General features: G+C 41.9%; 3 protein-coding genes across 3 annotated transcripts; all 3 read right to left on the reverse strand.

The window, feature by feature from the left end:
• Window positions 1-1,740: 1,740 nt before the first annotated feature.
• Window positions 1,741-2,522, reverse strand: LOC109738376 (16.9 kDa class I heat shock protein 2). Its single transcript, XM_020297471.4, has one exon. The coding sequence runs from the start codon at window positions 2,416-2,418 to the stop codon at window positions 1,963-1,965; it is 456 nt and encodes a 151-aa protein (XP_020153060.1). The 5' UTR covers window positions 2,419-2,522; the 3' UTR covers window positions 1,741-1,962.
• A 5,891-nt stretch (window positions 2,523-8,413) lies between these two features.
• Window positions 8,414-9,157, reverse strand: LOC109738375 (16.9 kDa class I heat shock protein 1). Its single transcript, XM_020297470.4, has one exon. It carries the CDS (start codon window positions 9,054-9,056, stop codon window positions 8,601-8,603), a length of 456 nt encoding a protein of 151 aa, XP_020153059.1. The 5' UTR covers window positions 9,057-9,157; the 3' UTR covers window positions 8,414-8,600.
• A 17,346-nt stretch (window positions 9,158-26,503) lies between these two features.
• Window positions 26,504-27,241, reverse strand: LOC109738381 (16.9 kDa class I heat shock protein 1-like). Its single transcript, XM_020297480.4, has one exon. The coding sequence runs from the start codon at window positions 27,131-27,133 to the stop codon at window positions 26,675-26,677; it is 459 nt and encodes a 152-aa protein (XP_020153069.1). The 5' UTR covers window positions 27,134-27,241; the 3' UTR covers window positions 26,504-26,674.
• Between the last annotated feature and the right edge of the window lie 307 nt (window positions 27,242-27,548).

Genomic DNA, 27,548 nt, shown 5'->3' on the forward strand with positions numbered 1-27,548 from the left:
GGGCGCCGACCGGTCGGGGGACGGCCGCAGGGTGGGGGGCGTCGGTCAGTCGGGGGGGAGGGAGGCGGCCACGGAGTGGGGGGCGCCGGCCGGTCGGGGGACGGCCGCGGGGTGCGGGGGCGCCGGTCGGTGAGGGGGAGCAGCGAGAAGAGAGAGGCACAAAGTAAAATGAAACCAACGGGGAATTAATTTAAGTTTCTCCACGCTACCTTTACAGAGAGCCTGTCGGTGGGGCACTCGAAAAAGGAAGTCAAACCTAGATCTAGGTTTTCTGTTACCGAGAGGTACTCTCGAAAAAGGTCCGCAACTAGATCTAGGTTTTCCTTTTTGCCGAGGGCAAATCTCGGAAATGACATCTGTACCGAGTGCTACTCTCGGTAATATGATTAGTTAGCATCACTTGTGCCTCTTTCATCTAACCTTGCGCATGCCGCAAGGACATCACAAAGAATTTTCCATACCGCTTCCGGGCATGATTTCATGTGCCACCTTGCAGGTCTGCAAATACCGGTGATGAAACCCTAGCAGAGCAATAAATGTCTCAAATATTGCACGCGGGTAGGAAAAATGCTGGGGACTGGCACATGTCATGCGATGGCTTCATTTGAGAGCACGAGAAGTTCCGAGGCCAATGGAGCAACATGACCCACACTTCCTGCACAAACCAAACACATTACCTCTCGATACCCTGAGACTAGATCGCAAATGGTGGGTTTACAAGCGGCACCAGGGGAGGCATATCCGAAATGCACCTAAACTTTTACCACCCTGGGCCATGTGATGGCAGCATGCCAGCTCTCGAGGAATTCCGGCATCGTACGATTTTCCGAGGATTTAAACGGTTGGACTGGACATGCCACCAAGGTACTTTCGCCCCTGGTGGCAGGGCATTGCCCCTACCTCGTCTGCACAAGGCCTACGCATGCCGCAAGGAGATCACAAAGGATTTTCAATGCCGCTTCTGGGCATGATTTCATGTGCCGCCTTTGCAGACCTGCAACTTCCGGCATGAAACTCTAGCAGAGTAATAAATTTCTCGAATATTGCACGCGGATCGAAAAATGCGAGGGTGTGGCATGTGTCATGCGATGGCCTCCTTTGAGAGCGCGAGAAGTTTCAAGGTCAACGGAGCAACATGACCTGCCCTTAGTGCACTAATCGGACATCTTCCCTCTCGATACCCAGAGACTAGCTCGGAGATGGTGCGGTTTACAAGCGGTCTCAGGGAAGGTGGGACTATTTAAACACGTCTTGTTGCCTATCCCTGGGCGAGGTGGGACTAAAGTTTGCTTAATCTTTGCCGAGCGTAGCTCTTGGCAAATAAGTCTTAAGTTTGAACTTCATTAGATGATATGTCACGTTTGAGTTAAACATGTGTGATGATATGGGTGTGTACTAAAAAAAGATGTACTTTTCAAAGAAAAAAGATAAAAGAAAACTGAAAGTATGTCTCAAGAAAGAAGAAAACTGAAGGTGAGATAGAAGTCACACAATCAACAATCAGGGCATTCAGGGTATTGATCAGTGTAGACCCACGATTAATGAAAGCTGAATGTGAGACGGATTCGTGTATCGATTATTCTTTAAGCAGACCTAGTACCTGCTTGCCAGGCTGCCATTTTCAGTGAATCTTTCCTTGTGTACAATGAATCTTTTCAGCTACTTGAGAAAACTGTCCATCCGAACTAGTACAAGCAAAGAAAGGTCAAATTTGTGTATGCAAAATCTGCACTGCACCCAAAATCGGAACGGCTTATTTCTCATTTATTCATCATCAAATCTGTTGGCGATTACACAAAAACAGAAACGACCAGCGAAAGAAACGCAGTACAGAGATGCCTCGCCAGACTCGATCGGCAAGAACAAAGACACAACTGTAGCATACATTCAGGTTGCAGACCTCGCACACGCATCAACCAAACTGGCTCCATCCTTGATGACCATACGTCGAGACGCATGCACTCAGCCGGAGATCTGGATGGCCTTCACCTCGGGCTTCTTGACCTGGGCCTTGGGCACGGTGACGGTGAGCACCCCGTTCTCCAGCCCGGCCTTCACGTCCTCCACCTTGGCGTCCTCGGGGAGGCGGAAGCGCCTGACGAACTTGCCGCTGCTGCGCTCCACGCGGTGCCACTTGTCGTTCTTGTCCTCCTTCTCCTTTGTGCGCTCGCCGCTGACGACCAGCACGTTGCCGTCCTCCACCTCCACCTTGACCTCCTCCTTCTTCACGCCGGGGAGGTCGGCCTTGAAGACGTGCGCCTCGGGGGTCTCCTTCCAATCCATCCGGGCGTTGGCGAACGCGGCCGTCTCGCTGTTGCCGCCTGAGATCGCCGGGACGATGGAGCGGAAGGTGTCGAAGGGGTCCGCCCAGAGGTCCGCGAAGGGGTCGAACACGTTGCTCCGCCTCACGATCGACATTCTCGGTGTTGCTTCGGTTTGTAGCTCGGGGGGAAATTCTGTATCGGATCGTACGTAGGATTTTGCTTGACGCTGGCTTGAGTTTGGGATGGCGGGCGATGGGACTGAGGCCAGCTACTTATAGCGTCGTCGGCTGCTGGTCTTGAAGCATCTCGAGAACTCTCAAATCGACGGGAGTTTGGTTCTCCTTCGGTTTCCAGCCAGGCTGTGAGCCATTCTTTCTTCCTTCGGTTATCAGCCCTTGAAGGGCCTACCGTCTTCTAGAGTCTCCTACTTGCCGTTAGTGGGCCTTCTCTCTATTTCTTGTTAATAATTGTACCAGCACCTGGGCCACTATTCTAGAATGTGTTGCGGGGCCGTCTCTAGAAGAGGACATGGAAACCAGAGAAACTAAGGGTAACCTCCGCCGACGGCACTTTTCTAGCGTGGAGCGTTTCAAAGTCGCTACGTGAACCGTGTTGGGCGTTTTCTCATTGAAATGGTTTTTCTTCGGGTTTCCTATAAAACTTTTCTGTTTTTGGTTTGCGTTTTTTATTATTTACTTATTTTTTATTTTGAATTCTTTTCACTGTTCTCATTTTTTCTTGTTTCATTTTTTTTGGGTTTTACGTCTGGCAAGCGCGTGTGCTTCTTCAAAATGAGCACGGTTGTGTTTCACCTTGCGGACGCACAAGCACTTGCAAGTTGAAACTACAGTTTAGTACAATTTGGAAGCACAAGTTACTACTAGTTAGAAGCACAAATTTGCCCAAAAAGTTCTTGTCGAAACATATCAACATGAGATCTAATTTCGAAGATCTTGACGTGAGAAATACAATGTTGAAAATGGTTCATGTTTTGGACGTAGATTCAGCAGATAAAACTCTTTGAAAAAATATCTATAAAAGAAGAACACAAACCCACCGGCGCCTCCATACTGTCACAAAAAATTCTGACCAAAACTGTCTGGTTGCGACAAGTCTCGCACGTGCAGTCACCACTTATCGCCACCAGGGGAGGCGATAGTGCAAGGGTTACCCGTTAACTACTGATTTTGGAGAACTAGAGGTGCCGTGTAAGGAGGAGTCGGAGGGCCAATCCTAGCGGGCAAACGCGATGTTATATGGGCCAGCCATTTTTCCATAGTTCTTCTCTTTACCTTTTTCTTTCTTTTGTTTTTTCATTCAGTTTCAGTTTCATATATTTTTCATTTTTTTATTTTAAAATCAATAATATTTTCTAGAATTCACGAATATTTTATGAACTCTGCATCATTGTTTCAGAAATATATTTTAAGTATTTTACCATTTTTTAAGTCATAAATGTTATTCAAATTCATGAATAGTATTTTAGTTCACTTTTCTTAGTCACGGTTCACATTTCTTTTGATATCCTTGAACAACTTGAAATATTCATGAACACTTTTATAAGTACATGAACATTTTTAAATTTGTATTTTTAAAAATACGAACACATTTTCTGCAATTGAAAACATTTTTTTGAAATTTAGGAAAATTTAATGAGTTGTCAAATCTTTTGAAAATTCACAAATAATTTCTCAAATTCACAAAACAAAAATCGAAATCATATTTTTTACAAATTCACGAACAATTATTCTGAATCATGAATATATTTTGAAATTCATGATTATATATTTTTCCATAATTTTGTTTAAAAAGGAATCCTAAGAGAATTAATACACAAGTGCACACACTTCCGCACTAGGCCGACCCAAAGCGCTTGGAGGTACACGTTTGACTAGGCGGTGACTAGGCGGTCCCGAGTGAGTCCTCATCTTCACCGCCTTAAGCCCAAGCCGAACGTGTCCCAACTTCGCGCTAGCTGCTCGCTCGCTTTGCCCAGTAGATCTTTTTTCGTTTTTTCTACAGTTGGTCTGGTAGATAAAAACCGATTGGTCATAATACTGTTGAAAAAACTCATCATCGATATAAGTTCACAGATTTACTAAAGAAAAGTGCACAAAAAAGAAAAAATTCCAAATTTTGAAAAGGTTGATGAATTTGAAAAGGTTCACGAATTTGAAAAAAGTTCATTGATATTTCAAAAGAAGTTCACGAGTTTAAAAGAAGTTTTCAAAATGAAAGAAAATCAAATTGAGAAAAGTTCCATGCATTTGAAAAATGGAAAAAGAAAAAGGAAATAAATACAAAAAGAATGAAAAAATGATCCGGAAAAAACTAAAACATCAAAAAACGCCCGGGAAGCTTCTGGAGCCTGGACTATTCTAACGTCTGCTTCTTAAATGGTCCAGGCTCATAATTACGCGCGCATGTAAGAATGTGTGTCAACCACACACGTAGGCAGGTAAGCTATTTTTTCACTTTTTTGTATTTTGAAGTATTTTAAATACATATATTAAAAAATTTACTTGAATTACAAAAAGTGTTGATAGCGCATTTAAAAAAATCATGCATTGTAAAAAAAGTCCGTGATAGCTTTCGAATAAATGTTCGTGATTTCTAAACATATTTCATCGTTTCAAAATTTATATTTGTGATATTTTAGAAAATGATCATACAATATAAGATAATGGTCCCTATTGAAAAAAACGTTCATGACATTTAAAAAATGTTCTAATGCTTAAGAAATATTTTGCATGTTTTAGAAAAAAATCAGGACATTTATGATTTTATAATGTTTGTTAAACAATATTCACTGTGTATTCAAAAGTGTTCACATGTGTTCAGAAAATGTTGAACATGTATCTTTAAAAACTAAAAAGTTTAATGTCTATTCAAAAAATTCTGAATGATGTACTCGATTTTGTTTTTTCAATGTGCATCTGGAAATGTTAAGCCTGCATATGAAAAATGTTCAACATGTATTTAAATAAAAGTTAATGTGTATTTGAAAAATAAGAAAGAAAACTAAGAACCCTACAGAAGAAAAGGGGGAATGAATTGAAAAAAGTCCAAAAGAAAATTGAAAGAAAAATCGAAGTAAACCTGTAGAGAAACACACATACAAGGACGTCTTTAGTCCTAAGTAAATTGGGTAGGCTAGAGCTGAAAACCATAACACCTTATAATATCTCGAAATCAACTCATGGTTCTGGTATGTGGATAGCTAATTTTCACATGGGTAGTCGTTTAGTGATATTCTAGTCTTTTAAATCTCTATTTGCGGACTACTTTCATGTCAGGTTTTTTCTAGCCCGACCTCTTTTGATATTTCCAGCACGCTTTAGCTGTCTACTATGCACTGGATCTTTTGAAGGCGTATGTTAAATTTGCGCAAATCATCTAAGACGATATTGGACAAGTTTCTCTTCTGTCGGTGCTATCCCAACTCTATTGCATGTGTCATCATTCTGGATCCGATTCTTTCTTATGTGTTCACATGTGTATCTCCGCTACACCTAACTGTTGAACATGTAGCCTTTTAGTCGTCCAACACTCAGCGTCATACAACATTGCTTGTTGAATCGTCGCCCTATAGAACCTAACTTTTACCTGTGACACTCTCTTGTCACAGAGAACGTCAGAAGCTTGCGCCAGTTCATTCATCTGACTTTGATTTGATGGCACACATTTTTATCAATATCACCATCCTTTTGCAGGATTGACCCCAAATATTAAAAGGTGTCCTTCTGAGGTACCACCTGCCTATCAAGGTTTACATCCTCCTCCTCGTTCTAGTAGTACTGAAATCGCACCTCATGTACTCGGTTTATTTCTACTGAGGCTCAACCTTTCGATTCCAAGGTTTGCCTCCATAGGTCTAACTTTCTATTTAACCCTCGTCCGACTATCATGGACTAGCATCACATCATCCGCAAAATAGCATACACCATGAGATATCTTCTTGTATATCCCTTGTAACCTCATACGTTACTAAAGCAAAAAAGATAAAGGCTCAAAACTGGCCTTTGGTGCAGTCCTATATCAATTGGGAAGTCATCAGTGTTATCATCACTTGTTCGAACACTTTTCATAGCATTTATTGTACATGTCCTTGATGAAGGTAATGTATTTTGTTGGAACTTTATGTTTCTCCGAGGCCCACAACATGACTACACAAAAATAAGAAAAACCAGAGAAAATAGATAGACACAGAAAAAATTCGGACAAGATGGTTCTATAGACTGATCTACTAGGCTGACCTGCTAAGGTGAGCACATCGCCATGTGTTTTAGGTGACATAAAGCTTAGTCTCGCAATAAAGACATGGCTCCTATGATCGCAAGGTGTCACTGTTTCGCATAGGGGCGTTCCTCATTGGGCCAACCCATTTGCGTGGAACTATAGTGAATCGGTTCCAGTATGGTTTTTCTGTCGGTTTAAAAAATTGAAAAACAATTATTGTAAATGTGGACATTTGTTGAATACCTAAAAATGTTTTGTGTACACTTTTTTGGTAAAAAATGATTTAAGAAAATGTGAACAATTTTCAAGTATTCTTTTTAAACATGGACATTTTAAACTTGTGAAATTTTTCCAAATTTTGTTTTACTACGCGAAGGTTGTTTTAAATTGTGCAAAAAAATGTATTTAAAGAACGTGACCGATATTTATAAAAGTAAATAATATATTTTCAAAAATATAATTTTTTTTAAATTTTTTAAAAACCATGAACATTTTTCGAAAATAAATAAAAGGAAAACGCCAAAAATGCTAGAGAACAAGGAAAAGCCCGGTCGAGAACCGGGTGCTCTAGACGTGTGCTAGGCCGGCCTAATAGTAAACACTAGGTGGAGCAACTTGTTCAACCCCTTCGCCGAGCCCTTCAATGTCTTCAAATATGCACAAACTACACCTTTTCTACACGGGAGGGGGCGAGGGTTTTATATCAATTAACCTGTATTAAGATGATCCAGGTTAAGAACACGCACCACATTGGAGGTATCTAGCAACCCATCCTCACAATCTGCTCCACTACGATGATTTCGTGGTTCCTGGCAAAGGAAAAAGAGCAACAGTTCTTTAGAAAGGATTTAGAAAGTAAACCAAAATAAACCAATAATATCTGTCCGCACCATCAAAATAAAGTAGAACTATAGTGACATGGGTCGCATGCCGAAGCAACTTGCACCCTCATTTTGCGCATGCCATCTTCGACCAAATCGATCTAGAAGAAAAGCTTTTTTCGGGGATCCTAGAAGAAAAGTTGGTCTCACAAACACTTGAATCATGTAATTATGCCCTTCAATTTTAAATACCGTGTGGTTTTGGTGGTCTTGGAGTGGTTTTAACAAAAGTTTTGTCGATGTTCAAGTCGATCGCATGGCTCCAACACTGCTATTTTTTCTTCAGAAATCTCCACTTGTTCTTTTTAAAGCATATAAAATACTAGAGAGAATATCTAATAAATCAAGAAGACGTAAAAATTAAATAAAAATTATCTGATTGTTGGCTTTTTCATGCTTGGATGATATGATATTGGCATCCTGAAAAAAAAATGTTATTGGCAAAACTAGACAATATCAGAGAGCTCTGAAAAATAAACATAGTTAAGAGTTCTTTTGGCAAATTTAAAGTCAACTATTGGTCCATCGGTTCCATGCCTGATTTGTTTTTTTTTTGCGAGAAAATTTTCAATCTATTCATCAAGGCCTGATTTGTTTCTTTAACAAAGAAGGAAAAATTGTTTCTTTAACAAAGAAGGAAAAACACAATAATCGTTGGTAGGTCTACTTAGGTCTCTCCTTCCGCCTGCAGCAGGAAAGTCCCAATCGAAATAGAATTTCTGTTGAAACTAGAAACCGGCCACACAGCGCCAAACATGTTGGATCCGCATTCATGGTGTTGATCATTGTAGAGCCACGATTATTCCTGTGCACAGTTTTCTTACTCAATTCTTAAGCATAAGTTTCTATAGAAAACAAAGCCTGTCCGTGACCAAGTTTTCGGACAGCCAATGAATTTTCCCTTCAGAACAAATGATACTTTTCAGCTGCTTGAGAAAAGGAAAAGAGCAGGAAAGCCATTTTTCTCTTGATCTTGTCCATCCGAACAAGAAGCGAAAAGGTCAAATTTTGTGTGTGCAAAATGCGCACTGCACTCAAAAGCCGACCGGTTTATTCATCACCAAATCTGTAGGTGATTACACAAGTATATAAACGACTGGGGAAAGAAACGCAATACATTGTTCATAGTTGCCTCGCCAGACTCGATCAGCAAGAACTGTAGCATACTTTCAGGTTGCAGACCTCGCACACACATCAACCAAACTGGCTCCAATGCTCAGCCGGAGATCTCGATGGCTTTCACCTCGGGCTTCTTGACCTCGGCCTTGGGCACGGTGACGGTGAGCACGCCGTTCTCCAGCCCGGCCTTCACCTCCTCCACCTTGGCGTCCTCCGGCAGGCGGAACCGCCTCACGAACTTGCCGCTGCTGCGCTCCACACGGTGCCACTTGTCGTTCTTGTCCTCCTTCTCCTTGGTGCGCTCGCCGCTGACGACGAGCACGTTGCCGTCCTCCACCTCCACCTTGACCTCCTCCTTCTTCACGCCGGGGAGGTCGGCCTTGAAGACGTGCGCCTCGGGGGTCTCCTTCCAGTCCACGCGAGCATTGGCGAACGCGGCCGTCTCGCTGCTGCCGCCAGAGATCGCCGGGACGATGGAGCGGAAGGCGTCGAAGGGGTCCGCCCAGAGGTCGGCGAAGGGGTCGAACACGTTGCTCCGCCGCACGATCGACATCGTCGGTGTTGATTGCTTCGGCTTGTGCGCTCGGAAAATTCTGTAGATCGTAGGTAGGACTAGGATGTTGTGTGCTTTTGCTTGACACTGATTTGAGTTGGATGGAGGGCGATAGGGCTGAGGCCAGGTACTTATAGCGTCGTCGGCTGCTGGTCTTGAAGCATCTCGAGAACTCTCCAATGGGCAAGAGTTTGCTTTCTTCCTTCGGTTATCAGCCCTTGAAGGGCCTACCGTCTTCTAGAGTCTCCTACTTGCCGTTAGTGGGCCTTCTCTCTATTTCTTGTTAATAATTGTACCAGCACCTGGAAACCAGACAACTTCGGTGAGCAACTAACGACAACCTCCGCCGAGGGCACTTTTCTAGCGTGGAGCGTTCCAAAGTCGCTACGCGACTCGTGTTGGGCTTTTTTTTTTCATTGAAACGGTTTCTTTCGGGTTTGTTTTTACTCCCTCCGTTCCGTAATTCTTGTCGCAAGGGCGTTTTTTGCATTTTAGTCCTTCGAATTTTCCCGACCAAACCCGCAGTCCACCCGTCTCCTTCCTCGCTTTCTCCATCGCTCCCCCACGCCGGCGACGGCGCTGCCTCCCCATCCGTCCCACGCCCAATGCCACCATGCTCCCCCACCCACCTCTCCGCCGCACCACGTCGCCGCCTCGTCCCCCCACGCCAGCGCCTCGTTCCCCTGCCAAAACAGAGCAAGCGGCAAGGTTCGATTTTTGCCACTACCTGGTTCCCTTGCGCGTCGTGGATCACCTCCCCGCCGACCAGCCTCCGTCGACCTCATCCCTTCCCCCGCAGCCCCACCCCGTCCCTTCCGCGTCATCTTGGGCCGGCGGCCCCGCCACGCCGCAGCTCCAGAGATTCAGACTAAAGCTTTGTTTTGTTTTGAAACTCAATTCAAGTTCCATTGCTATGCACTGATTTCAGCTCATGTGGTGTGCCTGGCGTTCCATCATGCCATTGCATTTCAATACATAAGCACATAGCAGGTCTGAAACCCCTAGGAAATCATTTGCATATTGTCAACCTACTGTGAAATGAGTAATAGCTGCATCTTCCAGGATAGTAGTGTGGGCTTCCTCATTGGTTGCAAACCAAAGCACTTTGACATGTCAATCATGAGTAAATCAGAAACTAGTCTCAGCTTGAGTATTGATCTTGTGCATTTTCTTTTTCTTTCAGTGAACTAGTCTCAGCTTGAGTCCTGATCTACTGTAGTTTTTTTTATTTTAAATTGTTTAATTGACAAATCATTTTAAATGGTGTGAACAGGTTTCAGTGAACTAGTCTCAGCTTGAAACAGTTAACTAAATTTTGACAGTGGAGTGGATCTTGTTTGAACTACTCTGAATTCTGTTTTTGAAACATGCAATCAAGAGCAATGATATTAAGAAAATTATGATTGTAAAACATTCAATCTTGACTGCAAGTCATTGTAGGTACTGGATAGGTTCATGATGACAAGATGAGAATTCCTCCCCCTTTCCCTAGATAAGCCTTCATTTAGTTGCAGTTCAGTTAACGGGGTTACTGAATCATGGAGTACATTGTGGCTCTGCAGGTCTGGCCCATCGATGATGACGGCTCCTCCTCGTGCTCAGTGGTTCAGAAACGTTCAGTGGGATTGCAGGTTCAGAAATGTTCAGTGCTTGTTCATTTTGTAAGTTCCATGCTTTCTCTTTTTTGATCATGAATTGTGGGGGGCATCATTCATCAAAGCCATGACATAAAAAAAGTTGGGTCATCTTGACATCCTGTGTTGTGTGTGTGTGCATGGTGTAGTGTGAGTCTTTCCTCCTTATCCGGTTGCCCTCCTTTCCTGTCTCTCTGATTGAATTCTGAGGCCCTCATCCTCCCAAGTGCCAAAAGTATGACTACGCCATAGCTTCTGTTGTTATTGTACATAAACGAGAAAATTATGAGTAAACCATAGCTCCATCAATTCTAGAGTAATCTTGTTGACCAGATTTACCAAGTTTAGACTTGCTATTAGTGGATCAGAACATGCTGTGAGGAAGTCTAAATTTACTCAAGGCCTTGTTGTTAATGCATCTTTAACTGATTTTACTCAAGGCCTCGGTTTAACTGAATTTCCCTTACTGTTAATTGATCTCCAGATTGTGGAGCACTAAGGAACATCATGGAGTAATCCTGATAATTGTCCCTATGTACTGTCAGTCTAATTGTCTAATTGTTCACATCATGGAGTAATCTTGTTAATTGTCCTGATTGTGGAGCAGTAAGGAACATCATGAAATTTTTATGACCTGGACTTATCATGTGTGAATAAAATTAGGAACAGTACTGTACAAGTTCTTCAGACCTTGTTGATCAACAAAATTATTGCCAAAAAAGTTGGTACACATATTGGTCTAGAGCTCTGTGTTGTTCTATTTTTCTATTGTTGATCATTTCCATGTCCTAAATTGCAAAGTACAGCTACAAGTCCAAACCTGAACATTTCAGCTGGAGGACCATAGATGATGATCAGGTGAGAGTCCATAATTCCCTCAAAAAAATGTGAGAGTCCATAATCCATGCCGTAATAATTCCAGTTGCCAAAGTCTTGATTGATTGAATGTTAAATTAACATGGTTTAATGTTTCCAGAATTAACATGATTAAATGTTTCCAAAATTAACAAAATCCCATTTCCTGATTGAATGTTTCCATAATTAACATGATTGAATGTTTCCAAGTTAACAAAATCTTGTCATTTACTGATTGAATGTTTCCAAAGGTAACATTACCAATTTTGCAGGAGTACCAGCTGTAGGTGGTCGAAGCAGCAGCAAAAATAGGCGCCGGTGGTGGCGGGGGCAGCAGCAGTAGTAGGCGTCGTCGGCGAGGAAGGAGCCGGCGGGGAAGGGCTACCTCAGCAGCAGAGCCAGCGGGGAAGGAGAGACTAGGTCGGCGATTGTAGTCTCCCAGCAGGAGAGACGGGGCGCGGGGAAGGATCGCGGCGGAATCACGGAGGTTGGCGGCGGTGCAGCTGGGCGGCGCCGCAGTGGCTGGTCGCGCAGGTGGGCGGAAACTCAGCGAAGTGGCGGAATTGCGCAGCTGGGCGCCGGCAGGTCCTTGCGGATCGAGGATCAGCTCGCCTGGTGGTCGCGGCGCGGTGGACGGCGGAATCGGCGGGCAACTGGTGGCGGGTAGGTGGAGGTGGGTGGGCTGCGAGCGCCGAAATCTCCAGCACGGCGACGGAATCCCTCGGCGCTGGCCCTTGGCGACGCGCAGGCGCCGGACGGAGGAAGCAGAAGGATTCAAGGACCTATTTGCTACTGTTTTCAAATTACAAGGTGTTTTTTGCAAAGCAACCACTGTACTGCGCGCGCGACATGAATTTCGGGATGGGGGGGAGTACTTTTTATTTTTCCAGTTTTTTGTTTTTCATGTTATTAATTTTTATTATTTATTTGGATTTCTTTTCTCCATTCTCATTTTTTCCTGTTTCATTATTTTTGGGTTTTACGTCTGGCAAGAGCGTGTGCTTCTTCAAAATGAGCACGGTTATGTTTCACCTTGCGGAAGCACAAGCTAGTTCACTTGCAAGTTGCAACTATAGTTCAGTACGATTTGGAAGCACAAGTTACTACTAGTTAGAAGCACAAATTTGCCCAAAAAGTTCTTATCAAAACATATTAACATGGGATCTAATTTTGAAGATCTTGACGTAAGAAACACAATCTTGAAAATGGTTCATGATTTGGACGTAGATTCAGTAGATAAAACTCTTTGAAAAAAATCTATATATGAAAAAAGAACACAAACCCACCGGTGGCTCCCGTACTGTCAATTTTTTTTTACCAAAAATGTCTGGTTGCGACAAGTCTCACACATGCAGTCGCCACTTATCGCTACCAGGGGAGGCGAGAGTGCAAGGGGTACACGTTAAGGAGGAGCCAGAGGGCCAATCCTAGCGGGTAAACGCGACGTTATATGGGCCAGCCATTTTTCCATAGTTTTTCTCTTTACCTATTTTTCTTTCTTCTATTTTTTATTCAGTTTCATTTTCATATTTTTTTCATTTTTTATTTTAAAATTAATAGCATTTTCTACAATTCACGAATATTTTATGAACTCAGCAACATTTTTTTGCAAATATATTTTCAGTATTTTACAATTTTTAAATCATAAATATTATTCAAATTCATGAATAGTATTTTATTTCATATCTTTTTAGTCACAGTTCGCATTTCTTTTGATATCCTTGAACAACATGAAATATTCATGAACATTTTTATAAGTTCATGAACAATTTTAATTTTGGTTTTTTAGAAATTCGCAAACATTTTGTGAAATAAAAAAATTCTAAAAGTTTCTGAAAATTTAATGGGTTATCAAACCTTTTGAAAATTCACAAATAAGTTCTCAAATTCACAAACAATTTTCAAAATCATATTATTTACAAATTGGCGAACAATTTTTCTGAATCATGAATATATTTTGAAATTCATGATTATATATTTTTCCTGAATTTGGTTTTAAAAAGGAATCCTAACCGAATGAATACACAAGTGCACACACTTCCGCACTAGGCCTACCCAAAGTGCTAGGAAGTACGTGTATGCTAGCCTCCCGAGTGAGTCCTCATCTTCACCGCCTTAAGCCCAAGCGGGACGTGGCCCAACTTCGCGCTAGCCGCTTTCTCGCTTTGCCAATAGTTTTTTTTTTTCGTTTTGTCTACAGTTGGTCTGGTAGGGAAAAACCGGTTAGTTATAATACTGTTAAAAGAATCATCATCGATAAAAGTTCAGCAATTTACGAAAGAAAAGTTCACACAAAAAAACAAATTTTTGAGAAGGTTAATGAATTTGAAAAGGTTCATGAATTTGAGAAAAAGTTCATTGATATTTGAAAAAGAAGTTCACGAATTTAAAAGAAGTTTTCCAAATGGAAAAAAAATCAAACTGAGACAAGTTCCATGCATTTGAAACATAGAAAAGGAAAAAAGAAAATAAGTAGAAAAATGATCCAGAAAAAACTAAAACATCAAAAATTGCCAGGAAGCTTCTGGAGCCTGGACCATTTCCGAACGCCTTTGCGCAAGTTAACAAAATGCACGTAAACTGCGCGCAGAAAGCGCCGAATAGGATTTTGGGTCCCAAGCCAGATCTCCTATTTTGCCGCAAACTGCGGCAAGGGGTGTGTGGCTACCTCTCATCCGCGGGTAGATGGTAGGTCCGCTGGCAGCTACGCTTCTTAAATGGTCCGGGCTCATAAGTATGTGCGCACGGAAGAATGTGTCTCAACCACGCAAGTAGGCAGGTAAGTTATTTTTTTCACTTTTTTGTATTTTAAAATATTTTAAATACATATATTTCAAATAAATAGTTGAATTATGAAAAGTGTTGATCGGGCATTTAAAAAAATCATGCATTGTAAAAAAACTGTTCGTGATATAGCATTCAAATACAATGTTCGTGATATATAAACATATTTCATCGTTTCATAAATGTGTTTGTGATATTTGTAGAAAATGTGCATACAATATAAGACAATGGTCCCATTCAAAAGATGGTTCATGACATTTCAAAAATGTTCCAACGCTGAAGAAATATTTTGCATGTTTTAAAAAAAATCAGGACATTTATGATTGTATTATGTTTGTTAAACGATATTCACTGTGTATTCAAAACGTGTTCACATGTGTTCAGAAAATGTTGAACATGTATCTTTAAAAGCTAAAAAGTTCAATGTGTATTCAAAAAATTCTGAATGATGCACTCAATTTTGCGTTTTCAATGTGCATCTGGAAATGTTAAACCTGCATATGAAAAATGTTCAACATGTATTTAAATAAAAGTTAATGTGTATTTGAAAAATATGAAATAACCTAAGAACCCAATAAAAGAAAAGGGGGAATGAATAGAAACAATCCAAAAGAAAACTGAATTAAAAATCAATTTAAACCCATAGAGAAACACACATACAAGAACGTCTTTAGCCCTAAATAAGTTGGGTAGGCTGGAGCTGAAAACCATAAGACCTCATAATATCTCGAAGCCAACTCATGGTTCTGGTATGTGGATAGCTAATTTCCACAATGGTAGTTCTTTAGTGAAATTCTAGTCTTTTACATCTTATTTACGAACTACTTCCATGTCAACTTTAGTCTAGCCCGACCTCTTTTGATATTTCTAGCACGCATTAGCCGTCCACTATGCACTGAAGTTTCTGAAGGCCTATGCTAAATTTACGCAAACCATCTCAGACGATGTTGGACAAGTTTCTCTTCAGTCAATGCTACCCCAACTCTATTGCGTATGTCATCATTCCGGATCCGATCCTTTCTTGTGTGTTCACACATGCATCTCCGCTACACCTAATTGTTGAACATATAGCCTCTTAGTCGTCCAACACTCAGCGCTATACAATATTGCGAGTCGAATCATCGTCCTGTAGAACTTAACTTTTACCTGTGACACTCTCTTGTCACAGAGAACGCCAGAAGCTTGCGCCACTTCATCCATCTAATTTTGATTTGATGGCACACGCTTTCATCAATATCACCATCATTCTGCAGCATTGACCCCAAATATTAAAAGGTGTCCTTCTAAGGTACCGCCTGCACATCAAGGCTTACTTCCTCCTCTTCGTGCCTAGTAGTACTGAAACCGCACCTCATGTACTCAGTTTTAGTTCTACTGAGGCTAAACCTTTCGATTCTAGGGTTTGCCTCCATAGCTCTAACTTTCTATTTAACCCTCATCCGACCATCATGGACTAGCACCACATCATCCGCAAAATAGCATACACCATTAGATATCTCCTTTTATATCCCTTGTAACGTCAGATGTCACCAAAGCAAAAAAGATAAAGGCTCAAAGCTGACCCTTGGTGCGGTCCTATTTTAATTGGGAAGTCATCAGTGTTGCCATCACTTGTTCGAGCACTTTTCATAACAATATTGTACATGTCCTTGATAAGGGTAGTGTACTTTGTTGAAACTTTGTGAAAGTGCTAGTTATCGACTAGAGGGGGAGGGGGTGAATAGGCGAGTTTTATGAAAGTCTTCAAAACACGAGGTCTTTGAAGACAAACTGTTGGAATGAACATATATGATATGCAGCGGAAGATGAACTACACTAGACAAGCCATAGTCAAGTAAGCAATATAGTGAAAACACGAAGACTAACAGCAGCTAGGTAGTATGGATTAGAATGGAAGACAGTATGAAGCCAAACAGGTAATAGTCTTTGCACAGTGAAGTCAAACAGATCAGGCAGGCAGGCAATAACTTCACGAAGACAAACTGAAATGTAAAGAAAGTAGAGGATAGAACCAGTATCTTGGTGAAGACAAGGATTTGGTAGATCAGTTCCAGTTGCTGTGACAACTGTACGTCTAGTTAGGGAGGCTGAGATTGAACTCAGAAGACCGTGTCTTCACCTTATTCCCCTTGAGCTAAGGACACCCAATCCTCGCCCAATCACTCTGGTAAGTCTTCAAGGTAGGATTCCAAACCTTCACAGACTCCATTCACTGGCGATCCACAATGACTCTTGGATCCTCAGAACGTGATGCCTAACCGGTTGGGGGATGCACAGTCCTCAAGTATAACAAGTCTTCAGGGCACGCAGACAGAAAGACTTGAGTGATGCCTAACACTCTTTTGACTGGATGTTTTGGGCTTTGTCCTCGCAAGGATCTCTCTCTCTCAAAGGCTTCGGAGGTGGGTTGCTCTCAAATGACAAAAGCCGTGCACTAACTCTGAGCAACCACCAATTTTGATGTAGGGGTGGGCTACTTATAGCTAGGAGGCAACCCGACATGATATGACCGAAATGACCCTGGGTCACTAAGGAACAGACACGTGTCCAACGGTCTTCAAACACATGGGTAGCTTGGCTTGGACTACAAGCAAGGCTGACTCATCCAACTCTGAATAAGATTTGCTCTTATTGTCTTCGCTCGAGGACATAGGATTTTGGTTGAGCATCACTTCAGTCATGTGGCTTTGTTCACTTGGACCCCACTTAACAGTACGGTGATTCCTATGACTCAATAAAGAAGAAAATGAAACTACGAAGGAAACTATGTCTTCGCACTCCATAGTCTTCAAGTGAATGTCTTCACATGTCATTATCTTCAACGTGTCACGAACCACCCTTGTCTTCAATGTCTTCATACATTTTAGGGGTGATCTCTGGTAGGTAAACCGAATCAATGAGGGACTACTACCTGTGTTATCCTGCAATTCTAACAAACACATTAGTCCCTCAACCATGTTTGTCGTCAATACTACAAAACCAATTAGCGGTGGCACTAGATGCACTTACACTTTGCGTTTCTCTGAGGCCCACAACATGACACATAATACACAAAATAAGAAAAACCGAAGAAAATAGATAAATAAAAACACAGAAAAAAACAAGTCGGACAAGATGGTTCTATAGCATGATCTACTAGGCTGACCTGCTAAGGCGAGCACATCGCCATGTGTGTTTAGTTGAGATGAAGGTTGGTCTCGCAATAAAGCAAGGTTGTCAGAATCGTGATTCTGAATCGGATCAGAGCTCTGATGGTAGGATCGCAAATCGTAGAATCTTCACTATCAGGATCGTAGAAACGTAGATTCTAAAGACTAAAATCGTAGAATCAGAGGGTTACTTTGGATCGTAAAGTCGTAGAATCGTAAAACAGAATTGTGATTCTGACAACCTTGCAATAAAGACATAGCTCCTATGGTCGCAAGGTGTCACTGGTTCGCATACGGGCGTTCCTCATTGGGCCAACCCATTTGTGTGGAACTATTGTGAATCGGTTATAGTCTTATTTTTCTGTCGGTTTCAAAAAATATGAAAAGCAATCATTTTAAAAAGTGAACATTTGTTGGAAAAATTAAAAATGTTTTGTGGACACTTTTTTGGAAAAAGTGATTTAAGAAAATGTGAACAATTTTTGAATATTCGTTTTAAACATGGACATTTAAAATTGTGCAAAATTTTCAAATTGTTTATACTACACGAAGGTTGTTTGAAATTGTGAAAAAAATAAAGGATTAAGATGATAAAAACGATTTTTTTCAAAACCATGAACATATTTTGAAAATAAATAAAAGGAAAACGATAAAAATGGTAGAGAAAAAGGAAAAGGCCGGTCGAGAACCGGGTGATCTAGACATGTGCTAGGCCGGCCTAATAGTAATCGCCGTGTGAGTGCGTTGTTCATTTCTACAACACTTTGAGCCTCAAATAGTAAACACTAGGTGGAGCAACTTGTTCAACCCTTTCGCCGAGCCCTTCAATGTCTTCAAATATGCACAAACTACACCTTTTTTGCGTGGGAGGGGGCGAGAGTTTATATTAATTAACCTGGATTAAGATGATCCAGGTTAAGAACACACACCACATGGGAGGTATCAAGTAACCCATCCTCACAATCTGCTCCACTACGATGATTCGTGGTTCATAGCAAAGCAACAAGAGCAATAGTTCTTTAAAAAGGATTTAGAAAGTAAACCAAAATAAATCAATAATATCTGTCTGCACTGTCAAAATAAAGTAGAACTATAGCGACATGGGTCGCACGTGGAAGCAACTTGCACCCTCACTCTGCGCATGCCATCTTCGACCGAATCATTCTAGAAGAAAAGGTTTTTTTCGGGGATCCTAAAAGAAAAGTTGGTCTCACAGATACTTGAATCATGTAATTATGCCCTTCAATTCTAAATACTGTGTGGCTTTGGTGGTCTTGGAGTGGTTTTGACAAAAGTTTTATCGATGTTTAGTCCTATCTCATGGCTCCAACATTGCTATTTTTTCTTCATAAATCTCACCGGTTCTTTTTAAAGCATATATAAAATACTAGAGAGAATATCTAATAAATCAAGAAAACATAAAAATTATCTGATTGTTGGCTTTTTCATGCTTGGATAATATGCTATTGGCATCCTAAAAAAAGTTATTGGCAAAACTAGGCAATATCAGAGAGCTCTGAAAAGAAAACATAGTTAAGAGTTCTTTTGGCAAATTTAAAGTCAACTATTGGTCCATCTGTCTCATGCCTGATTTATTTCTTTAACAAAGAAAAACACAGAGTCGTTGGGAGGTGTACTTAGGTCTCTCGTTCCGCCTGCAGCAGCAAAGTCCAAATCGTAGAATCTGTGTTGAAACTGACCACACCGTGCCAAACATGTTGGATCCACATTCAGGGTATTGATCAATGTAGAGCCACAATTAATGAAAGTTGAAGGTAAGACAGAAGTAACATTCAACATATCGATCACCTGTTCGCACACGAACACATCACCGTGTACCTCCAACGCCGAGGGTGATGCACCGCAACTCAGTCGAAGGAGACCCGTCCGGAAGCGCGGTACGCAAGCAATCCGGCGGGCGCTTTTGTAGACCTGAAACCCCACATGCCCGGAAGGGACAACGTCAGGGCGTGCGGCGGCTATGAGCTGCCCTAGGTCGGCCTGACCGCCCCTAGGGCCTTAAGGTTCGCCGCCCTACAATGAAGAAGAACGAACGAAGAACAAAGAAGAACAAGAACAAGGAAGAGGATAAAAGTAAAGGTAAAAAGTGGTAGATGATTTTGTCGATTGTGTGTTGTTCAATGGGCCGTCACCCCTTAGGTATGTAAGAGGCGGCTGGACTTCCCATGCAAGGAAAATGCTTGGATTCACGTCCAAAACCCTAGTCAAATTCGGATTGGTTTTGTCCGAACTTTCCAAAACTGTTCGAAACCGTCTGCACCTTACGGGTCCTTTTTGTGGTAGTAAACGACCTCGGATGAAAACGAAACCAAAAGCAATCTTGACCGTTTTGACGAGGCGAACAACTTTCATGTTGAACGTTTTTTGATCAGAGGTCATTTTGAGGGTCAAATCGCTCGCGCAAAACAGGCTATTATTCACGCTACCTCGCGCAAAACAGGCTATTATTCGCACTACCCATCAGACAGGGTGTCTGGTGGGGCGTGCCATTTTCTACCTACTTACAGAGCTGCATTCCGATGACTCTAACTTTTGCATACGAACTTGAATTGGAACGATTTTTATATCAAAATTGATCGTTTCGACGAGGCGAAGACAATCCATGTAGATCATTTTCCATACGAGGCAGTTTTGAGGGCGTAATGAGCCGAATAGTGTTCTGTATACAAAATCTCAGTATTTCGAACACAACTTCGGCCTTTGAGATGAGATCGGATGGCGATGACCCAAACTTCAAAGATGTTAATATCAACAATACGGAAATCTTTGATGTAGATCACTTCTATATTTGAGGTCATCTTAAATAAGTTCTTGATCGTGCCACAATCTGTTGTCAACACATGCCCCCCTGTTTTTCGGCAAAACTTGCGTGCCAAAAAATAATTTGCAATGTATTTGTTCTAAGGACGATGCCAACACTCCATCGGCCATTTATATTTCTCAGGGCGATAATTATGTATCGGCCATGTTTATGCTAAGGGCGATAGTTATTTATCGGCCATGTCTTTGCTTAGTCATATGTGGGTCGTTGCTTGTTTGAACCTCTTGATGCAACTTGGGTGAAAACTTCTCAACTTATATAACAATTCGATGATAAGGTTCCATAGATATGTATCTCAAAGCCATCATTCGAACCATATTATTCACCCTTTCGCTAAGATTTTGCAGATAATCAAGAATGAACTTCCTCCAATCCTTACTTTACCTGCATAAAAGTTTCATTAGTGGCCGAGGTGGTGATCTCCAATTCGGCCTTACCTATGTTGGCAAGAATAAGCATCGGCCATTGATAGATGTGCAATACACCATGACGGACATGGTAGCCGGATGCTTGCTATGCCAGCTCTCTCCAATTGTCATGTCTAAATATATGAACAATTCTAATGCAACCCGAGGTAAATTTTGCATCTAGACATACCCCAAAATAAACTATAAGTGATTCGTCAAAACATTGATAACCCTTGGGTATTTGTTGCACTACTCATAACGAATCACCGAAAGCCTCAATATGTATAGTACCTATAGCAAGTAAAAGAGTCAATCCGAATAACAATGCATATTCGGCCTTGATTAATCGTGCATAAAAATATTCTAAGAGGCATGAGGCTTCACAAATAGTACCATAAGGAGATATATAAACAACACCAACACTTTGGCCATTGCTACGAGTTGAACCGTCAAAACATAATCTCCATAGTACTAGAGAGACAAGGATATATAATATCAATACTATGCATGTCATTAATCCGATGTTCAATAATAAAATCAGCTATGGTTTGGCCTCTTATAGATCTCAAAGACGCATAAGCCAAATCATATCCAAACAAAGTATAAGCCCCCAGCCAATTCTATAACTATGAATTGGTCTATGCATCATGTATTCAATGACATCAGTCATGATGTCTTAACTCCATTCAAATATAAATATAAATTTCCATGAGCACGTACCTTATCTCGCTCTCCATTCGAACTAAGGATGATGTTAGAGTACTACACCGGCCATGCATTGACATAATCTTAGGACGATAGATAAATATCGGCCATTACCATGTAAACTTGAAATCCAAGTCTATTTTTGACCTTTCATGAAGAAGTTTTGCCTGCGCGCAAACTACCTAGCCGGTTGACACTACTGAAAGATAAAAGAATGGTGGATAGATGGATTCGCACCATCCCAAAACCGAAATACAGACAGACCACCTAAAATAGTCGTACCGCTCCCCCTTTAGAGATAGATTTCTTTATTCTCTAAGCTAGCTAAACGCCCGAAACATAATAAGCTAAGCCTCCGTCGATTTAGCCAAAGCAGGCCTGGAGAAAATAATGTAAACAAATAAAATGACAAATCAAGTATTTCGGCCCTTTGGATCAGCAACAAACTTGTAGCTAATCAAATGTATAGTGATTTGGCAATACCCTTTCATGATGTAAGAAATTATATTGCATCCATGAATTAAAATAAGCCCATTGAGGGTAACCAATCATACCTGATGACGAATTCCATGGCATAGGTATCAACGGCATAGTTGAAGAATATGGATAATGTGTGGACCGAAGATGTTGAAACCTTCGGCTTGGTCCTTCATAGTTTTCACTCTTTTCCTTCTTCATCTTTGCCGCACGTTGTGTAATGGATTCTTTCACATAATTATTATTTTGAGTACTTCCTTTAGGAACCCATGCCATGTTTCTTTCTTCAAGTTCTTGTGCACTAAGTTTTTGTAATTTCTTCTTTTGCCAATATGATAAGCCGAGTGAGCACCCCAGCTGTGATTTTGTTTGAAGTAATGGCAATTCTTCTTTTACCTTGCCCACTCTCAACTTCTTCTCTTTAGATTTGACACTTGATTGACTTGCCTCATTGCCTTTAGTAGCCAATGTCAACACTTTAATTGGCTCTTTGTTATCTGAGATCAAATCTGAAGTAGCACACTTACGACCATCTCTTTTCACGCGGTAAACTCTTGACCACCTCTTTCTTCTTCCATGAGCTTTGGACCGATTCCTTATGATTGAAACGGTCTTTGACGTGTGATTTTTCAAATGTTGATCTTCTTGGAGCTGCATAGTATTGGTGAGATGGTCTAAAATAAGATGGAGAATGTGCCCTTGTATCATACTTGTCCCATGATGGATATGGATTTACATGAGCATAAGGAGGCATCCACGGCATTGGCATTGGCATCCCAAAATAAGGATATGAATATGTTGCGTTAAAATTCTCAGTTTGCCAATACCAATCCTCATATTTGCGCTTTGGGGGTGATCTTGGTTTCTTTGCATGATTTGGCCGATAAGTATCCTTCCCTTCACTCTTCTTTTGATATTTATCCAATAGTTCAGCGAAGGTGATTTTTGATCTCTTACACTTGCGCTTATTTCGGCCTTTGTTTTCTTCTGGTTTGCTTTCGTCAATCATTGGATATGCTTGCTGCCCCCCTGTCCTTGGCGTCTCCATTGTAGCTTCGATGGAATTCTCGCCCTCAAGATTATGTTCATTATGCTCTTCAACAACTTCTTTACTTGAAAGCTTGATCCCATCGCCTGCAGTTTTTACCTTCTCTTTAAATAGATCGGCTTGAAGCAGCCGATGCAAAAACTTTTTGCCATCGGGACCAATCGGAATAGACTGGTCATCTCTTGGTGTTTCAACAAACTTCAATCGTCCTTTTTCAATAGCCAATTTAACTATTTGACGAAACATGTTGCAATCCTCAAAATTATGCTTGGACGAATCATGCAACTTACAATACATTCGTCCTTGCATTGATGGCTTAACATGGTGATCAAGAATTGTAATGTAATTATTTTTCAGCAACAAATCAAATATTTGATCACACATGCTTGAATTGAAGGTATACTTCTTGTTTTCTAGCCGATCTTGCTGTGTGAACGGCTTTGGAGATAAGCAAACGAATGGTTCAGATTTGGAATCTCCCCATTCGGCTATGCATTGTGTTTTCCACTCTATCTCTGATGTCTTTGGATAAGATATTATATTAGCATCGATTTTCTCAATAGAATTTAACATTGCCTTTAAATTTCTGAAATGAAGATATTTAGAACATACATGTCTCAGTTGAGACCAAGTGCAAGCCAAGTACGAAATAAGAAAAGCTACCCAACTAGATATGAACTTTAGATAAAGCAACGGGGAAAGCTTTGGCTGTAACAATAAGTCATTATCGGTCTTTATAAATGGCGCAATGGGTTGACCGATATGTTCCATAACAATTTTATTGCTAACAAGTAAATTACCCTTCTTCATTGGTCTTTCGAAATTACTTATGAGAATATTTCTTATATATGCATCAATAATGAAGTTGCGACCAAATCTGAAAATAGGTAAATTACTCGCTATGCATACCTCTTCAAATACGTTGGGAGAGCATGATGGTGGTGTGACTTGAACAATATCTAGCTTCGTCTTTGGATGACTCTCCAATGCCTTTTCATCATCATTTTCTTTATTCTGTGCATCATTACCTTGAAGATCCTTATCAGCCGAACTTTGTTTGGCTACTTGCTCTTGTCCTTGAGGCTTGTCAATTTCTACGGCACGGAGCTCATAGGGCAGGAAGTAGGTTCCATTAACTTCAGAAAAATCAAGCATGGTTGTTTTGCTATGCTTGCCATGCCCTTTCTCAATAATGCTTGCCTCTTTGGATTTGATGGATTCAGAATATATATACTACTTGATTCGGCTTTTTCAACCGAAGCACTTTCAAGTTCCGAATCATTCTTCTTTTCATTGATACTACCAATTGGCAATGCTTCTTTTATCTGAGCCAATTCTTTTTCTATTTGTTTCTGGCAGCGAGCGGCAAAGTTGGCTTTAAGCTTTTTCTCAATTTCAGCCCACTCCGGATATGATTGCCCCTCAATGCTTTTAGATTCTTTCGAAAATGACACATGGGTGTTGCCAAAATTTTGCAATAGTGTAGGGGTGTATAATATGATGTAGTACTAGGTGAAGGCATATGCATTGTTGTAAAACCATATTTTTGCTCGCCGATTTTATCAATTGGCAAAGATTCATCTTCTTGCAAAACTCTAGCTTTTATTGCGGCCTAATCAGGAAATAACCCCTTTTCATGTTGTTCAAGGCAAAGAGCACTAATCCTCTTATTTTTGGGCTAAACTCTTCAATGAAGCCACTACTACCTCATCTTCTACAATATTGGGCACAACCGCTCCTGTAAATTTACATTTATTCGGCTATGACCAGGAAGGTCGGAAGCCGAATTATGAACATCTACAGTTGTGTATGATGCTGAAAAATTATTGTCATTAGGTGTAGCATATGATGGTTGAGAGTAACTGACTGAATAGCTAGTAGTAGTATGGCCAATTCTCTCGTTCATCGGTATGGTTGGATTAGTATATTGCACATTACTTGCCGATGAATAAAAGGGTGAAACACTTTCTTGCATGGCATTGGAAATTCTAACATGAGGTGTTTTAAATTTATTAACCAAACTCACCATGTTGTTCATCGGCATAACGATTTGTGTGGTTGCCAATGCATGAGAGTTGGGATACATATGGTGCATGTTACTAGTATCATAAGAAGTTGAAGCATGTAAATTACTTTGAATCGGCCTATGCACATAATTAGATGCATGATTGAACAAACTAGGGCTGGCCGATAGAGTATACTCATTGAACGATCTAGTAACACCATATGAATTATTTGCATCTATAATAGGGAATTGGGTATTCATATTACCTTTGTAGATTGCAAAACCTAGATAACGATCTCTTCGTAGCAAGAACGGGCTGGAGACCGTTCAAAGCTTCATCCCCAGGGGAGTCGCCAAAAAGTGTGTTCACACACACGAACACGTCACCGGGTACCCTCGACGCCGGGGGTGATGCACCGCAGCTCACGACGAAGGAGACCCGTCCGAAAGCGCGGTACGCAAGCAATCCGGCGGGCGCTTTTGTACACCCGAGACCCCACACGCCCGGGAGGGACCCCACCAGGGCGCGCGGCGGCTATGGGCTACCCTAGGTCGGCCTGGCCGCCCCTAGGGCCTCGAGGTTCGCCGCCCTACAATGAAGAAGAACGAACGAATAACGAGGAAGAAGAAGAACAAGGAAGAGGATAAAAGTAAAGGTAAAAAGTGGTAGATGATTTTGTCGCTTGTGTGTTGTTCAATCGGCCGTCACCCCTTAGGTATATAAGAGGTGGCTGGACTTCCCGTACAAGGAAAAGGCTTGGATTCACGTCCAAAACCCTAGTCAAATTCGGATTGGTTTTGTCCGAACTTTTCAGAACTGTTCGGCTTAAAATTGCTGCACCTTGCGAGTCCTTTTTGTGGTAGTAAACGACCTCGGATAAAAACGAATCCGAAAGACCGTTTCGACGAGGCGAACAACTTTCATCTTGAATGTTTTTTGATTAGAGGTCATCTTGAGAGTCAAGTCGCTCGCACAAAACAGGCTATTATTCGCGCTACCTCGCGTAAAACAGGCTATTATTCGCGCTACCCATCATACAAGGTATCAGGAGGGACGCGCCATTTTCTGCCTCCTGACAAAGCTGCTCTAACTTTTGCATACGAACTTGGATTGGAATGATTTTTATATCAAAATTGATCGTTTCGACGGGATACGTGGCAGTCTTGGAGCATTTTTCCATAATGAGCCGAATAGTGTTTCGAATACAACTTCGGCCTTTGAGATAAGATCAGGTGTGACCCATCAACAATACAGAACTCTTTGATGTAGGTCACTTCTCCATTTAAGGTCATCTTAAATAAGTTCTTGATCGTGTCAAAATCTGATAAACACTATATTTCTTCATAATCTGTGCACAGTTTCTGTAGAAAAGGACAGGCCGTGACCAAGTTTTCAGTGGTGACCAGTTCCCGCTTGCCATTTTCAGATACCCCAATGAATTTTTCTTTCAGAACAATGTATCTTTCCAGCTGCTTGAGAAAATGAAAAGAGCGGGAAAGCCATTTTTCTCTTGATCCTGCCCATCCGAACTGGAAGCAAAAAAGGTCAAATTTTGTTTATTTCTCACTTATTCATCACCAAATCTGTAGGTGATTACTCAAGTACATAAACGACTGGCAAAAGAAACACAATACATAGTTGTCTCGCCAGACTCGATCGGCAAGAACAAGACACACTGTAGCATACACGTCAATCAAACTGGCTCCAATGCTCAGCCGGATATCTCGATGGCCTTCACCTCAGGCTTCTTGACGTGGGCCTTTGGCACGGTGACGGTGAGCACGCCGTTCTCCAGCCCGGCCTTCACCTCCTCCACCTTGGCGTCCTCCGGCAGCCGGAAGCGCCTCGCGAACTTGCCGCTGCTGCGCTCCACGCGGTGCCACTTGTCGTTCTTGTCCTCCTTCTCCCTGCTCCGCTCGCCGCTGACGACGAGCACGTTGCCGTCCTCCACCTCCACCTTGACCTCCTCCTTCTTCACGCCGGGGAGGTCGGCCTTGAAGACGTGCGCCTCGGGGGTCTCCTTCCAGTCCACGCGAGCACTGGCGAACGCGGCCGTCTCGCTGCTGCTGCCGCCTGAGATCGCCGGGACGATGGAGCGGAAGGCGTCGAAGGGGTCCGCCCAGAGGTCGGCGAAGGGGTCGAACACGTTGCTCCGCCGCACGATCGACATCGTCGGTGTTGATTGCTTCGGCTTGTGCGCTCGGAAAATTCTGTGGATCGTAGGTAGGAATAGGATGCTGTCTGCTTTTGCTTGAAACTGATCTGAGTTGGGATGGAGGGCGACGGGAGGCGAGGTACTTATAGCGTCGCAGGTGCTGCTCTTGAAGCATCTCGAGCACTCTGCAATTGATGAGCGTTTGGCTCCACGAGCTTCTCCTTGTTTCTATTTTCGGCCCATGAAGGTGCTACCGTGTTCTAGAGCACTCTCCTCCTTTGCTGTTAGTGGGCCTTATCCAGTACTCTAGCATTATCTAGAGAAGGAGTATCTTTCTCTGTACAACTCCAGCAGCACCTCAGCGAGTACTCTGGAATGTGATGGAGCCTTTTCTAGGATACGACATGGAGAACTCGAGATGCCTCAGGAG

The sequence above is a fragment of the Aegilops tauschii genome, chromosome 3 (genome assembly GCF_002575655.3).
Source record: "Aegilops tauschii subsp. strangulata cultivar AL8/78 chromosome 3, Aet v6.0, whole genome shotgun sequence".
Taxonomy (NCBI): Eukaryota; Viridiplantae; Streptophyta; class Magnoliopsida; order Poales; family Poaceae; genus Aegilops; species Aegilops tauschii.